Genomic DNA, 16,704 nt, shown 5'->3' on the forward strand with positions numbered 1-16,704 from the left:
AAAACCACATTATTCTTAGTTAATGTGAAAGGTGTTCTAGGAGATAAAGAAATAATACCCCAACACAAGATCTGATTTACACAGTCTTTATACCACAGCGATTTAAAACATTTCTCTCAAATGTTTTGAAAGAGGAATTTTACAATGATTTTTACTTAGTACAATTTAGTCCCTTTATTCTCTGTGCAAACAAAGCACAATAACAACTGAAATAAATGAAGTCAGTAACAAAAAGAACTCAAAAGAATGAGCCTGCATTGCTGATCCCTTTTGAACTTAAGCAGTAAGGCACATTATACATATTCGGAAATTTCAAAGACAAAATGTTAACCTTACAGCTTAGCTTGGATTTACCTCTTAACTGAGATTATGTATGAAAGAAAATTGTACATAATGTATAATGTGTGCAAATATGATGAAAAAAATAAATCTGTCATTGACACTGAAAGAAGGCGATCACCACACTGACACTTAAAACTTGAGGAAATATGCCTCCATGTGATAAGCTTAATCAAAATTTAAAAGTAAACAAACGTCCTTTTAAATCCTTGTAAGATTTAAGATACCTGAGAATTCGGGGAATAATTTAAAGCCAAGTCCCTTTATTAATAAGATGTACTGGAGAGATCATAACCCGTGTGACGTTAAATCCTGCTATCTCAAATAAGAGTTGGCTTGTGAACCTGAAAACTCAAGACCACTGTTCCCTCTAAGCTGAGCGCGTGAGCAATCGTGCACTGCTGACAGTCTCCGCGCATAGAAAATCAGCAAAATAAAATAAATACATGTATTTACTTTCATTCCAATTCAGGCTGGATTTTTTTTTTTTTTGTGCGCAGCACAGATTTTCTGTGTGGGGAGACCATGTCAGCAGTGCGCGATTGCTCACGCGCTCAGCTTAGAGGGAACATTGCTCAAGACACTGCACCATATTACAAGTAATCATTTTTTAAAAAAGTACATTTCTCTAAGAAAAAAGGATAAAATGCTTGGAGACATTTTTAAGGCATCATCCCTGAAAAAAGTGTACACTATAGTCATAATGCTGAATTTAAAACGTTTGGGATTTTTAAAATTCACTATAAAGCCTACTGGCACTTCATTATGGGCTACAAAGTAACAGATTTTTAAAAAAAAAAATTTTTTGGTGGGCATCGGTGTGTACTGGATGTAAAACTTAAGGATTTACTGAGGCATTTAAAACTGTCCCTTCTGTAAAAAGGAACCATTGGGTATAGCAGGTTGAATCCACAAAACCACCTACAGTGGAATGATTTTCTTCCATAGCTTATTTATAATGAGTTAATATCTAAAATGCATTATTATCTGTAAATATCAAAGTTGATGTACATTAGCCGGCCTTTATAGTTAGTTATGCAGCCTGTAGCTTCATAACTAACTAATCTCATTGCCCCCCCTCCACATACCAGCAAGCCCGTTTGGCTTCATAATGAAAGCTTCCTCTGATACTTCTTGGGAAAGCATATGTTGATTTCTTCCTCTGAGAAATAATATATTTGAGTAGGTACAGCTACAACTTTCTTTTTTTAAAATCACCGACATTGGGCTCATCTGTTTCAAGACCATGTACCCACAGCCACATTAAGGAACATCTTTCTAAGATATCATGGCAATTACACACTTATCCGACCATGATGAATACAGCTAGAACACATCTCTCCCTTAAATTACCCACCAAATGAGCTCATGTTTGAAACTTGCCCACCGGACAAATCTGAAAATTTAACCCGAAAGGGTCTCATGTCTCAGTCTGCATGATAAAAAGATGTGTGGACAGCCCAGGACTGCACTGTTCCTTTACCAAACACAGCGTAGAATATTGCCCCAAACACGTCGATGGCAGCAGCAATGTAGAAAACAATCTGCCATTCTTCGATGGTGTTCTAGAGGACCATTAGCACAGTTAGTGTTAACATACAGAAAAGGCCTTATTTGATTAAATATCACTACTAAGCTGTTTTATTGTCACGTGCATGGTGTAAAATGATTACATACGATTACAGATTTAATATAATTTGGATTAACTGACTGAACATAGCATGCAGGTATGTAGTATGCTCTTCTCCGGTCTAATGTAACACTTAGTTACCTTTCTAGGACTATTGGTGCCCCCTATTGGCCAAACCTTAAACACCTTAATCCTGTACTTACTAAACCAATTACAGAGGAAATGAAGCATTATGCTAAAGTAAGGATACCATCTGTCAAGACACCCAGAGTGTCCTCATTTTGTATGAAGCAGCAGCACACTACATATTAAAATCCAATAAAGTTTACTGCTACCATTCACTACCTCTTTACTCGCAGCTATAAAGATACTGTGTACTCTATGTGTATGTTTAATCTAGATTCCAGACTTTACTTTTGAAACAAACAAACAAAAAAAAGGACTGGTTAGTTACATCGTTGCTGAACATGTTTCTTACCTGCTGAGTCAGAGCTCTTGCTATGACTGGTCCCACCATGCCAGGGATGGTGGCAAAGGTGTTGGTGATTCCTAGGAGAATACCGGCATATCTAAAGAGACAAATAAAAACATTAAGTCCTGAGTAATAAACCCGATAAAAGCACTATGTAGTACATAATGTTGCTACACTGATAATGAAATGTAATTATATTTATAAAAAGAAATATCCTCCATTATCTCATGGGCTATGTTGATGCCTAAAATTATTATCTTGATAACAACAGGCCAGAGGGAAACTTCAATATGTCAAAGATATCTGAACCTGAAGATACACTGAATTACACATTTATAACCATAATCTCTCATCTTCACACTGAAAATGATTCAAAATTAAAATGACTGAAGTATTATCATTATTATTAGTAGTAGTAGCATCCAACAGTTTTCTGAGGTGTTATTCTTACGAAGGAGCAATGTCAAGGTGGTTGATGTTGAAGCCAGATGCCGACACTCCTCCGAGAGAAGAGGAGATGGTGAGGAAGGTCACAGCCAAGGTGTAGTCACAGCCTGTATAACCTGCTGCCACCAGGAACACTGCAGGCCCAATCATCCCTACAGAAACAACACAACTGTGAAGTAGCAATACTGGTAATATTTTTGATGTCAAGAGCCTGCAGTCAGTTAAAAGTCGAGGATTCAGCAGTGACTGTCATGAATTACCAATGAGGGTGAAGGACTTCCTGACAATGACAGTGCGGTATTTGCGGGTTTCTCGCAGATAGTCGGCAATTTGGCCGCTCAGCACAGCGACCACAGCACATCCCAAGTAAGGCAGAGCCGACAGAAAACCATTCTGTTGGGAACAGACAATTACAATCATTTCATTACTGGGAGACTTTATTTTTTACTTTTTCATGTACTCTCAGAAGACAACGATTAACCAAGGATGTTGAATGTTTTAGTATTGCAGTTAGTCATTTCTACTTTACTGGTTCATCTCCCTGGAGTTCTAAACAAACTAACCTTTTGTCCCAAGTTTAAAGGGGATCTATCGTGCTTTTCTATATTTTCTGTTAAATATTTACTATTGCAATTATGGCTTTTCCTATGAAGCATGGCTAAAGTATCAGATATAGAGGTTAGTGTATGTATTTACAATCCCTGTGATCAAAAGGCTCCATAAGAGCTTCATATAAATAATACACATACATTTTTTTACTAGGACTCATACTCTAGAGTTCCAGAATTTAAAAAAAATCTAATAAAAATCAGCTTAAAATGAGAGCAAGTCCTCTTTAAAGTCACTCTGGTATTGATTTAAACTAATGTGGTTTCTCACCTGCTGTATGCTAAATCCCAGGATGTCACTCATGTAGGTTGGCAGCAGAGTGAGGAGGGTGTAGAAGGTCCAGTTGTAAGAGAAGTGAGCCACAACAATGGCCAACAGCGGCATCGAAGTCACTATGGATCGCCAGGGGATGTTGCTCGCCGAGGTGGACAGCTGGACCAAAGCGAATGTAGAAGTAGGATGAAGAAATAACAGAAGAAGTTCATTAGAATTTCTTCGAAAACACATCTGAAACAACAACCTTGATGTTCACCAAAGACTAAAGAAAAGATGAAGCTGCGCAAAAAATGTCACTGCTGTGCTGATGAAGCTTTGACCTCCTGAGACCCGAACTCTTCCACAGCATGCATTTTTAATTTCTCTTTGATATTTGGGCATATTGGGGCCAGATGAATGCCAGATGAATTTTTTCCTTATTTTGTTTTTAAGAAAAATAAGAGCCACATCTGAGGATATTAGTTTAAAATTTTGATAGAACAGTAGCAGTATAATGTCCTTGTAGGTGGATATCAGGCCCTTGCAGAGCAAAATTGAGTATTTTGGTCTAAATAACCCAAAATGTGATGTCCACATATGTGGACGCCAGGTCCTAGGAGGTTAAAGCCACTGCAGTCTATCCAGCCATACTAGGGCTCCCAGCTGCTACATGCTCACCATCGCAGTGCCAGTAATGCAGATTCATGGCAGGTATTTTGACAAGAACAGATAAGAAAGTAAAATGATGAAATACACTGATATTATGTAACATTAGAATCAGATAACTGGACTGGACTGGAAATGCCTGCAAACACGCTGCAGCAAGCACTAAGAGCAATGCAATAAGTGTATATTAAAGCTGCTCTTTAATGTAAGAGAATTTGCTTCTTTTTTAAAATTTACAACCTGTTATCATGTTACTACTGTTACCTCATTCTTGAGCGAGGAGGTGATATAGAGTCTCTCCTGCTCTGATATTCGTGGATGGGTATTCGGGCTGTCAAAGACGAAAAAAGCCCACAGGACGAACCACACCAGTCCGACAGCACCTGAGCAAACCACAAAGCAACACTGGTGACCTACACTCATCCAGCATAAATCCTCCATCATATGAGTGCCTTTATCCAGTAAGCAAATATGTGGAATGTGGTTTGGTTGTCTGTTCCTGAAACTGAACTGAAGTCTGAGTATCTCATTATCTCTGTCTTGCCTTAAGGGACTTTTACATCTGACATATGTTTGGTAGAAGTAAAAGCTCCAAGTAAAAAAAAAAATCAGACCTCTGCATTGTTTCCATTTATGCATACATTTTCTTCTTTCCATTTTCTAAATTGTTATTTCCACTGTCAAAGAGGAACAGATGCTAGAGACAGCTGCTAAACAGCACTGTGAAGAAGTGCTGACTAATCAACAAACAAGTCATTTGAGTTCAGACTGATACGTAAGAACCTCTTTAAGCATAGCTGACAGTATGTGTTAGGCATTGTAGCATGTTTACATAAGACAAGATTTTTAAAAAATTACCTGCAATGTGAATTCAACAGAGTTTTTAAGCAAATTGATCACTGACGAATTCACAATACCAACCATTATCAAAGAATGCTATTCTAAATAATAACAACAAACTGACAAATCTGTTAAAAATAACTCACATAAACAAAATATGAAATCAGGTTGAGGTAAAATTTGTACAAAACACCTCTTAGAGCAGGGGTCGACAACCTGCGGCTCTTTAGTCCTTATATTGCGGCTCTGCATGGTTTGGAAAAATAAATTATAAGTATTTAACTGAAGTGGATTTTATTTGTGTTAGTTCTTTTTTAAAACTTGTAGTTCTAACTTGGAAGATTATTTTTGTATTTCAAGATCAGAATAAAGTTATATTTTATTATTTTTCGTCGCTCAAAATAAGCGTCACACTCGTGGAAGCCGGTATACCCGCTGAAACGCTGTGCATTTACCGAGACTTTCAGCCCTCAGTAGGCCAAGTATGGAGAAATGTAAGAAAAGAAAAATATCTGAATAAAATACAACATTTAATGATGCCTGGGCAGATTCATTTGTATTTACTTCTGACGAGAGCGGCCTACCAGTATGCCTAATTTGTGGAGTGTCGATCTTTGGATCAACATACATATGTGAGCAGCTATTCTCCACCATGAACTATGTTAAAAACAAACATCGCTCACGCCTCACAGACGACAGCTTACAGTCCTGCGTAAAGATGAAAATGACTTCGCACAGCCCCTATCGTACAGCAGACGCTGCGCGCAGAGGTTCAGGAGCAGAAGTCCGATTGTAAACACATCACGGCAGACCCGACGATGTTTACATGAACATGCTCTTCAGCATCTCTTTATTGATCACTTTTCACACGCACAGCCGGCTGCAGCTTTCCAGCTCACAGCCCGACACATACAAGCAACAGCAGAGAGAGCAAGCCGGTGAGGCGTGATTGTGGATGACACTCAGGTACGTCTGCCTCTCCTGCAGCGGCACTGCGAGCCATGCCCCGCGAAGCACGTTAACCAGGTTAAACAAATATGCAGATATTTTGAAAATATTTATTTTTAATTTTTTAGGAGCATAGTGCTTTTTCCAATTATTTTTTAAATTCTGGTCAAGGCCACGCTACACTCCGATAGCCCAGAAGGCGATATAAGGATGACGGCTCACTGTTTTTGTTTGCTAATGGATAAGTTCAGCTTTTTAATTCATTTAAAAGAGACCATCAACTAGTTGACTTTCTTTTTTGTTATTATTTTTTAAGGGTTAAAAATGTGTTCATTACATAGATAAAATGTAATTTTCTCCGTAGCACTTCATGGATTTCATAAGCAACACACTATAGCTGTTTATACAAAGCATAAGGTAAAAAAAACAATATACACAGTGTTATCTTCATTTTAGATGTCAAAAAGTATTTGCGGCTCCCAGTGTTTTCTTTTCCGTAGAAACCGGGTCCAAATGGCTCTTTGGGTGTTAAAGGTTGCTGACCCCTGTCTTAGAGCAACTACTGCACAAAGTAACTGTGAGACTAAGAATTTTTTTTTTCCTTTAAAACAAATCTTCCTAAACTCGACTATCAATAGTATAATTTACATGTATTACCAAATATATAGAAGACATAGGTCCAGTCCAGGTAAAAGATGATTTCACCAGATACAGGAAGACTTATTACTGTCCCCAGCTGTGCTCCTGGGAAGAGAAAATAAGTAGGTTTGTGTAACTACTGAAGAAAGAACAAACAGAAAGTGGCAGGTGGACATGAATAGTTAAAGGACAGATGCTGGTCTGCAAGAGAAGCCTAAGCCCAGCAGCTTAAATATTCATGATAAAGGTTAGTGTGGCCAAGTGCTCATATTTTACTTAATGTAATATTTTTCAAGTGATCAGCTGTAGGCTGAAATTAAAAAAAAAAATGCATAAAATAGGCTAAAAGTGCAATTTGTCTTTATGTTGACAGTCTAGCTCTTGCTGCAGTCTTACCAATGTAGGAAATGGTGAGAAGTCGGCTCCTCTCCAGCGGTGGGGCCCAGGCTGCCCACATGGTGTACATTGCTGGGAATGTAACACCCTGAGGACAAACACATCAGGAACATTAAGAGAAGTGCACAGATGACACTTAAGCATAGCCAAATATTAGCTTAACTATTCCTGGAAACCATTTCAGGACTGTCACATGAATTTTATTGCCATTTGCAAATCTTATGGCTGCAGCACAGATAGTGATTATGGTTCATAAAACAGGTCTGCACAAATGCATTCAGCTCCGTTTTCAACATCTTCGTTCTGATCCCCTACCTCGCCAATCCCCTCCAGCACTCTGACAGCAATGAGGTAGCCTGCACCCAGGTCAGCAGCCACAGGGGTAAGCAGTGTAAAAATTACAGTCCCCAGGATCCCAAAGCCCATCAGCCATTTTGGTCCAAAGCGGCCAGCCAGGTAGCCCCCAGGGACTTGTGTCAGGATGTACCCGTAGAAAAAAGAGCCCAGGATCCATCCCTGTGTTTCTGAGTCCCAGTTGTAAACACTGGCCTATGAGGGGATAGATTAGAAACTTTAGGACTTCAGGGCTTAGGATATTGATATCATGTCAATTCAAGACTTACAAAGTACTGAGTCTTGGATGCCAACTATGTTTCCCCGTTCACATAATTCTGCCTAATGTATGTTATTTTCCTACAGACAGACATGAATAAAAATAAGGAGCCTGCAAATAATAGTAACTCCTTAACTTTAAAATCTTATCAGTAAAATCAGTAAACTGTTACCTCTACATGTACATGAAATTATACACCAAAAGACTGACTTCCACTGAGAATCCAACAGGTCTATATAACTGGTTTGCATTTAAATCTAACTTCAGGACCTAGAAAGACTTTAGGTGGCAAACATACTCCCAAGCTACATTGTTACTTTATTAAAATTGACTAAACCTATGGAGGACACACTTTAAAGTGGGATTAAATAGCTGCAGTCAAATTTCGGCTCACCGTGTGATTGTGTTTGCGAACTGCAGGGTTGGAATGGCGAGGGCACACTGTGCCACTGTGGTTGGTGTTTGATTGGTGGGTGTTGTTGAGCATGTCCACCATCGCCACACTGAGGTTTACCCTCAATGAATAGACTACAAAGAAGCCATAAGAGGAAAGCAATGCCAGGGCGTAGCGTGATGAACCGCATGCTGGAGCTGAGGGACAGAAACGACAGCAGTGTGAATCATCTGTTTGCACGTATGGTCTGTGTATTAATACTACAATATCACAACATCCGTGTAACAAAAGGAACACAACATAATCCTAATAAGTCAAATCTTAAAAACCTTTCATATTTTTATGCTGTGCTTTTGTATTATTATAATTGAATTTGGTTATCCTTTAAGTAATGATTCTAATTAGTTTATTTTAAATAAATAATATCAATTTCTAGCATCAGTATGTTGATAAGGCATCATGATACATTTCTGCATTGGTATCCTGTCTCAGCCCCATCTGTAAGTCAACTCTAATAATACCATCAAATCTCAAAATTCTAAGTCTTATTTTCAGAACTAAGCTACTCTGGATTCAGGAGGTTCCCCAAGGATACTTTGGCAGAAAGAATGTAGCAACCGGGGATTAAACCATCAGCCTTAAAATGAGTAAATGACAAGCCAAACCTAACAACAACGTTAAAGCTCTCAAACTTGTAGCACAACCTTATTTTCATAACTACACTTCACCATTTAATCAGTCTATTTAGTTTGCATATAGTACAACTACCTGCTGATACGACTGATAGTACACACCACTGTCACTGTTAAAATGGGTCTCCTTTATCCAGCCGACTGAACTTATCCAAAATGATACAGAGCTTATTTCAGTAAATCCTGTTTACATTTGGCAAACCTAAACTTGCCCTGTCAGTTCTGTCAGGACTGTGAGTTCACTGCATGCACAGTTTCTCAGAGCTAAACCACTGCATTTAATTAAAACCCGTTTTTCCTTCGAGCTGACAGTGGGTATGCAGGTATGACATGACTCATATCAGAGACACGTCTCATGATACGATTCCAGGGCAGACGTGCCTAACCTCGTGACCGATGCTCATTAAAAGATAAACTGCGTTTACACACAGGTGTGGATGACCAACTTAAATGTCTTAGATGGCAAAATACCATGAACACCTAAAAATGCACACTCAGCTGGTGAATTCAGTAAATCAACCCTTCTATAATGTTAGTGACGACTCTAAATTTAAGGTTTACACTACAGTCAGACATACCAGCCACTTTAACGATAAAATTGTGCTGTTCGGGTTGTTAGTATGTGTCTTTCCTGCCTCTTCCCAGTTAATCAGCGCGGCTTCTTACAAACATATGCTGCACAAAACGACCGAAGCGCCCGCATCGTTAGCTGAATGCTTTGGTTTTTTCTTTCACCTTTCTGGACTTCTTCGCGTCCCCGGCGAATCAGCGGAGTCCTCTGCTCGTCGACCTCCACGTCCGACCCGTACCGCTCCATTTTTTTTTTAAATATCAGCTTTTAGTTGGATTGCTTTACCGCATCACAAGCTGAAAGCTAACTTCCCTGGAGCCTGTCAGCTGAGCTCGACTCGGCAACTACCCGTCACGTGACGCTAATCACCGGACCGGAAGAGATCGTTTTATTCAAGTGAAGGTGCTGAGGAGGTGCTGTAAAAACTTTCAGCAAGAGTGTCAAACTGAAATAAACAAATACATCATTAAATAATTGACTAAACTCGCAAATAAATAATACATAATAAATTATTTACAATATCAGTTCATTTTTATGTTTTTTTGAAAAAGAAAAGCAACGTTTAAGCCGGTGCGTTTCAGGCTGATTAATTTTTAGACACCACGATGACATTTCTTTTTAATATAAAAAAGAAATGTAGTCAAGTCGACTTATACATGGTTGAATATGCATGATGTTACACTAAGAGCCATCGAAAAGGGAAGTCGACTTTTTCAGTCGTATTTCCTCCAAAAATAAATACTCTTGCCAACACTGAAAATACAAATAGTAAACAGTAATATTAAAACAGATTATGTATCAGTTTTTGGTACTTGAATCCACACATGAATGATTACCCAGGAATTTTAAGTTATCTTCTTTGTTGATAACCAGTGGTTATCAATGAACGTGCTGTAAGATGATCAAGGCGCTCTGAGGAAGTCAGTCTGTTTCAAGCTGATGATACAGCATTTTAAAATACCACAATGACGCTGGAATAGGTGGTTACAAATATGGGCATGAACATTTATTCAGGATTTGTTTAGTTTTAATAAAACACCCTCAGGGAGCACATCAACATACATGCATATACTCTCGCAAATGCCTTCATGTAAATTAAAATAAACAGGAATTGCCCTTAATTTTAGTCTCTGTCACTGTGGTCCGATTTGTTAATTTTTTTTTTTTTTCAAACTGAGTTAACATGAATTGTTGTGTTTTTGTTGTAATGCCTGCTCTGAACTTCTTATATCTTGCTGGTGACAAATACCACACAAACATCATAATACCGAAGAAGATAAATAACATCTAAACTAAAATAGACATTTTTCAAGTAATAAAAGCTACATAGAAACAAGCATCTAATGTGAATCTAATCTGAAAGCAAACTAATCTAAAGTAGACTTAAAAAAAATTAATTAAGTTAAATAAAGCTTTAAACTAATAATAAAAATCTAATTCTGAATGATTTGTTGTCGGTTCATAGGCCATATACAGCCCCAATCTGATTTCAAGAGGGCTGACCTATAAAAAACAAGCATCCAAATGATCTGTTTAAGAACAAATAAGTTATTCTTAACACATGGCCTTCATTAACAAAACAGTAAAACAGGCTAAGAAAAATGATGTTACATCTTCTGTTCACTTTAGTCATAGTCTACTGTCAGTGGCACAAAACCTTTATCTGTAGTTTTTTATGTAAGTAACCAAAATAATGGGGTTGGTAAGGTCTCGCACTGATTCTCACAGTGATGGCAACGACACATGCCTTTTTTTGCAGCTCATGGATCATGTGATAAATCACATAAATAACAATGGATCAGCAACCCTCAGGACAACCTTCAAAGGGAACCTCCACTGCAACCTGAGACCCACTAACCTTTTGACACGAAAAAACCTCTTGGATGAGAGGTGCACTTTTTTTAGATGGTAAATGGCCTGTATTTGTATAGCACTTTACTAGTTCCTAAGGACCCCAAAGCACTTTACACATCCAGTCATCCACAAGCTACATTGTAGCCACAGCCACCCTTGGGCACACTGACAGAGGTGAAGCTGCTGAACACTGGCACCACCGGGCCCTCTGACCACCACCAGTAGGCAACGGGTGAAGTGTCTTGCCCAAGGACACAATGACCAAGACTGTCCAAGCCGGGGCTTGAACGGCAACCTTCCAATTACAAGGCGAACTCCCAATCTTGAGCCACTCCAGTTTCCTGCTTTTTTCCAGCTTTTAAGGCTAAATATGTATACACTTAAACCACTTTAAAGCACTTCACACGTAAAGCACAATTTAGACTCACCAATAAACTTATCATGCATGTATTTGGACTGTTTGAGGCATTGTCATAGTGCAAGATGTTTATAATAGTTTAGAGGACCAAAACTGCAAGTATGACTGGATTAACCTGCTTGGGACTCTGGAAAGCAAATACACCGTATAGTTCCTTCCTCTAAGGACAAAGATATATGCTTAAAGTGTAGTGAAGAACCATTAACAATTACTGAAAAGAGCAGCTTGTTAACCACCGGTTCAAAACCTGGATACTTTTTTACCTATTTCTCAGTTTGAGTGTTTTTTACACAGATGCCCAGAAATCAATCGCTTCTCATTCAAGATAAAAAGCTCCCATATACCACATGCAGTCATGGTAACAAAGCAAGTGCACCCTCTTTTAATTCTAAAGTTTTACATGTCATGACACAGTGCTTCCTTACAGAAGCAGGATGACGCAGCCAGATGCTGATGATTAAGTGCAGTTGACTAAGTGACCATTAGCAAGTGTGACCATGCATAGTAAACTTTGGGCACTTTGGAGGCCTGAAGCTGGGAAAGATTACAAAGCCATTTTAAACACTTCAAAGTCCATCATGCTACAGTGAGATGGATTGTTCACATAATCAAGCTTTCTAAGAGTGAACATCCTTGCAAATTCAACCCAAGGCCAGAGAAACTACAAAAAACTACATGCAACAGTTACCATGTTAAACGTTAGAGTTCATGACTGCAGAACTAGAAAAAGGCTGACAAAAAAGACTGAACAAGAATGGTTTGTTTAGAACGGTCGCCAGGAAGAAAAGACTGAAATCAATGTTTTGCAATGGCTCAGTGAGAGTTCAGAGCTCATCTGATTGATATGCTGTGGTGAAACTTGTATGAAGAGCTGTGTACGAATGAATGCCTGCAAGTCTCAACGAACTGAAGCAACATTGAAAAGAAGAGTCATACAGCCATGATACAGTCATACAGAAAACAGTTAATTCAAGTTATTGCTGCTAAATGTGGTTTTACTGCTGAATTGTGTGGTGCATCTAGTATTTTGGCTTGTTTTTTGTCAAATAAATAACAATACAGGGTAATCTATAATGTTGCTGTTCACCTGAGGTTGTGTTTAAATATTGTTAGAACCTGGTAAGGACCAGGTGATTTTTTTTTCAATATGTCCTGATACACAAAAACCTTAGAACTGAAGGAGGACATACTCTCTTTTTACCATGAATGCATACACATGTTAGAGAAATTAAATTCTAGCATTTGTGAGGTTGTGCAGCAGTTGTTTTGCCCAGATAATAATCTAACCTCAGTCAGTTATCATAACTAAAGAGTTTTTTTCCATCGTGCTCCTCATTGACCGAGTCTCTTATTCTATTAGAGTCAGACGCTGGACACAACAGCTTACTTATTATTAGTGCCTGAAAAAAGTTTTCCAGTTTTTGTGCTGTAATCCCTGCACCAGACAAACTAATGTAAAACATATGAACATGAAAAGGTCGAAGAAGTGGTTTCCTTGCACAATAAATATGACAATTGGAGGACATTATTTCTTCAGATCAATACCAAAGAACATTTTTCTAAAGAAGATCATCTTGTGATGATGGCTATTAGATTATTCTGTTATTATATGTTACCTTATATATGTAATCAAAGTAGTTGAATTAGAATACTGCTGTAGATCACATTATACCCTTTAATATAGAGTGTGTGAGCTGTATGTAGTTTAGTTCTCATTATACTTTTGAGTTAACAGAACATATTCACATATTAGTTCATTAGATAAATGTGCATCACTCTGTATCCTTGATCTGCTGGGAATGTGTTACACTGTTTTCTTGACATGCTTAATTGTTGAATCATGAAGAGAAGGTTGTAAGCAGGAGACTCTGTGTCTAAAGACAGGGGAGATAGATAGACCACATTCCACACCCCCACCTTACAGAAAGCAGAGAAACAACTGCCGAGGTCATAACTTAGGCGCTGTAACAGAGAAAAAATGTGATGTTTTGGCTTTTACGACTAGCTGGGGGCCACTAGAGACTATAAAAAGCTGAGCAACCCGTCACCATTTTGAGACATGTGCCTGACCCTCTGGTAGCATCTCTCCCGTCCGGACGTTGTAATGCTCTGACTGTTGAATTGTATGGAAATAAATGATTGTTGATTGAGCATTGATACACCGAGTATTGTCCCTCCTTCAGCCCAAAGATTCAAAGAATTGGGAGAATTCAACAACTTGGTGCCGTGTGACCCGGATCTTTGGTGTGCTGAGGAGGTGCAGATTTGACCTTTGGTGAGATCGTGAGGCGAGGTGAACAGAGGACCGGTCCAAAAATAAAAAGGTAAGCACAGCCTGTTGTATTATAAATACCAAATGTGCATATTGGGCTTTCCAAATTAATCTGTTCGCTGAGTCACATGTATTTTCACAGTAAATTTGTCGGTGTCTGGTTTTTGGCGCAAGATACTAACAACATAAGTTGAGGCTGAATTCCAGTGTGTTAAATAAACTGCTTCTACCGAGATACTAATAACATACTACGTTGGACTAGTTGCAGCCACTTTACCTTCCACATTTAATTTTGTCTAATACTGGCTTCTGTAGCAATAATACGTTAGAATTTCTTCTGAAGACGCGGCCATTAGTTCAGTACATTGAAGTCGAGGTTTGAAGTTTGTTTATGGTGTCGGTTACGTCCTGGCTCTTGCCGGCCATGAAATAGAAGTTGATTTAAGGAAAAGCAGATGCTGGCTTCACGGTGCGGTTGAACGCTGGCAACGCGAGAGCGAAACACGTCCGTAGGTTTGGTTTATGATATGGCCGTGTTCCGGTGGTGCGGCCGTGAAGTGCAGTAGTGGTTGGTGCTAATTTTAGTACATTGAACAGAGGTTTGACGGTGGTTTGTGGCGTCAGTCGAGTTTTTTTTTAAGGGCTGCGGTCATAAAACAAAGTAAAATTTTACTTGCCAAGAAGTACATAGAGCAAAACCTGGTTTATGATGTCGGGTATAACTTCGGGGATGCAAGCATCACTTTTATGATGCGACTTTGCCCCGTTGTGGCGGTCATAAGCGCAGAGAAAGGGGTATTTTGGTCTATGGTGCAGTGTGCTTTAAGAAGATCTAATAGTTGAGCTCAGAGGTTTCTGTGTAAAATTCCCGCTGAGGAAAAGTGTTGTGGGTGAGTGTGAAAGCGCGCTCTGGGTGAGAGAGTGTGTGTGAAGCTGCGAGGCGCGCTCTGGGTGCTGTCTTGTGGGTAAAGCGCGCACTGAGTGAGAGTGTGAGTGAGGCGCGCTCTGAGTGTGTTTTTTGTGTGGAGTGTGAAGCGTGAACACAGTGACAGTGACGGTTGATGTGTTTGATTAGGAGGACATTAGAGCAAATACACATTTTAGGATCAAAGGTTGATGCCTAGTGTACCTGTGGAACATTTGCCTATGGAGTAGCGACCCTCCTGTCCGTGGACGCGTGGCCAGGACCGGCGTCGTCCGGGTGCTGAGGTGGTGACTTGGGGAGGTGAGGGCCCCCGCATAGCCACGGAAATAACACTGGAACGGCCGTGTAATCACGGGTTCACATTTATTCCGGACTAGAACAAGACACATTTTGCGAACAAACGTTGAGTCTAGATTAGTAAAGAAATATAAAAAGGTTGAATTCCTCGTTTCAGTGGTTGAAATTGTTGTGTGCCTGTCCCCTGACGAGTGTGAAATTAAAATAAAGAGGGAATTTGGAGCCACATAGAGATAGACGGGCATAATTGGGTGTATTACTCTGTGGTGTAATAAAAATAAAAAGGAGAGATAGTAAGAGGTGTGCAGTGGAGAATTATAGAGGAGTAGAGAGAGGAATGTGTTGGGAGACTGGCGTACAGTTTACGCTGTCAAGGTAGGCGTGTTGCCTGCTTATCGGTTTAAAAGTGATGAAAATGAAATTAAAATAAATCTCTTAGTGTGTTAATACAGGAAGCTGCGGACCTGGACCAACTGCCCCCACAAGCACAGCGGCCGAAGCAAAATTATAGGTAATGGGAACCACACCCAGCACGAATCAGCAGCTGTGAAAAAGACAACAGCGAGGAGAGAATTAGAGGAGAAATTAAGAGAAGTTTTAACACATAAAATTGGGGCCAACGGACTTGTGGAGGTTGGGAAGGCGTCCGGAGCATCACAACAAAAAGGTGAAACAAAAACACACACAAGCAGAGAAATCTGAGAGAAAGGCTCCTTTTAAGGTAACGCCTAGTTTGAGAAAAGATAAAATTAACCTGCTTTTATACAAATGCACATACACGCAATGAAGAAACAGCTTACACTCATGAACACGTGAAGATTTTCCAGCAAGGTTAAAGAAAAATTAACATACTTAAATGATGAAGTCTATACATTACTGACAAAGAAACCCTCTGGGTTGCAGGACAACAATTTAACTAAAAAAAAAAAAAAAAAAAAAAAAAAAAAGGAACACTGGTCTAACCAACCAGGCAAGACACAACAAATTTAGTGGTTAAAAGATTCAAATTGTGACATGTTTTCTGTTGATTGATTAATAAAAGTGATTACTGAATGAAAGAAAGTTCCTTTTTGGGCTTTTAAACATGATCTTAAGAATTTTAACATATACCGGTGTTGTCCTGTCAACTTGGTGGGTTAGGAGTTGATTATATCGGGAGACAAAAAACAAAAAAAAGGGGGAGAGAAGGCTGACACAGGGCCTGGCCCCGTTGTCTCCCCTCTGAATAACACAGCCAACACAACAACATTTTCCTGTTCGTTTGTTTTTGTTTTTTGTTTGTTTTTGTTTTGTTTTGTTTTTGTTTTTTCTATACATATTTAATTACAGGCTGCTTTGCCGGCCCTGAAAGCCGAGGCTGACTGGACTCCTGCTCTCCCCCATACGTGACACTGACCAAATGCTGCAACAGCTGGACCCACAACAAC

At 39.2% G+C, this 16,704-nt stretch overlaps 1 protein-coding gene across 1 annotated transcript; it reads right to left on the minus strand.

Moving 5' to 3' along the window:
* Positions 1-70: 70 nt before the first annotated feature.
* slc17a5 (solute carrier family 17 member 5) lies at positions 71-9,863 on the minus strand. Its single transcript, XM_085427434.1, has 11 exons — positions 9,676-9,863; positions 8,249-8,445; positions 7,557-7,790; positions 7,242-7,329; positions 6,864-6,950; positions 4,683-4,801; positions 3,768-3,929; positions 3,149-3,281; positions 2,893-3,040; positions 2,448-2,538; positions 71-1,904 (listed from the first exon to the last, which is right to left on the minus strand). The coding sequence occupies exons 1-11, from the start codon at positions 9,755-9,757 to the stop codon at positions 1,767-1,769; spliced, it is 1,479 nt and encodes a 492-aa protein (XP_085283560.1). The 5' UTR covers positions 9,758-9,863; the 3' UTR covers positions 71-1,766.
* Between the last annotated feature and the right edge of the window lie 6,841 nt (positions 9,864-16,704).

This window comes from Rhamphochromis longiceps, linkage group LG13 (genome assembly GCF_057381845.1).
Source record: "Rhamphochromis longiceps isolate RC_006_pf linkage group LG13, R_longiceps_female_GT1.1, whole genome shotgun sequence".
Taxonomy (NCBI): Eukaryota; Metazoa; Chordata; class Actinopteri; order Cichliformes; family Cichlidae; genus Rhamphochromis; species Rhamphochromis longiceps.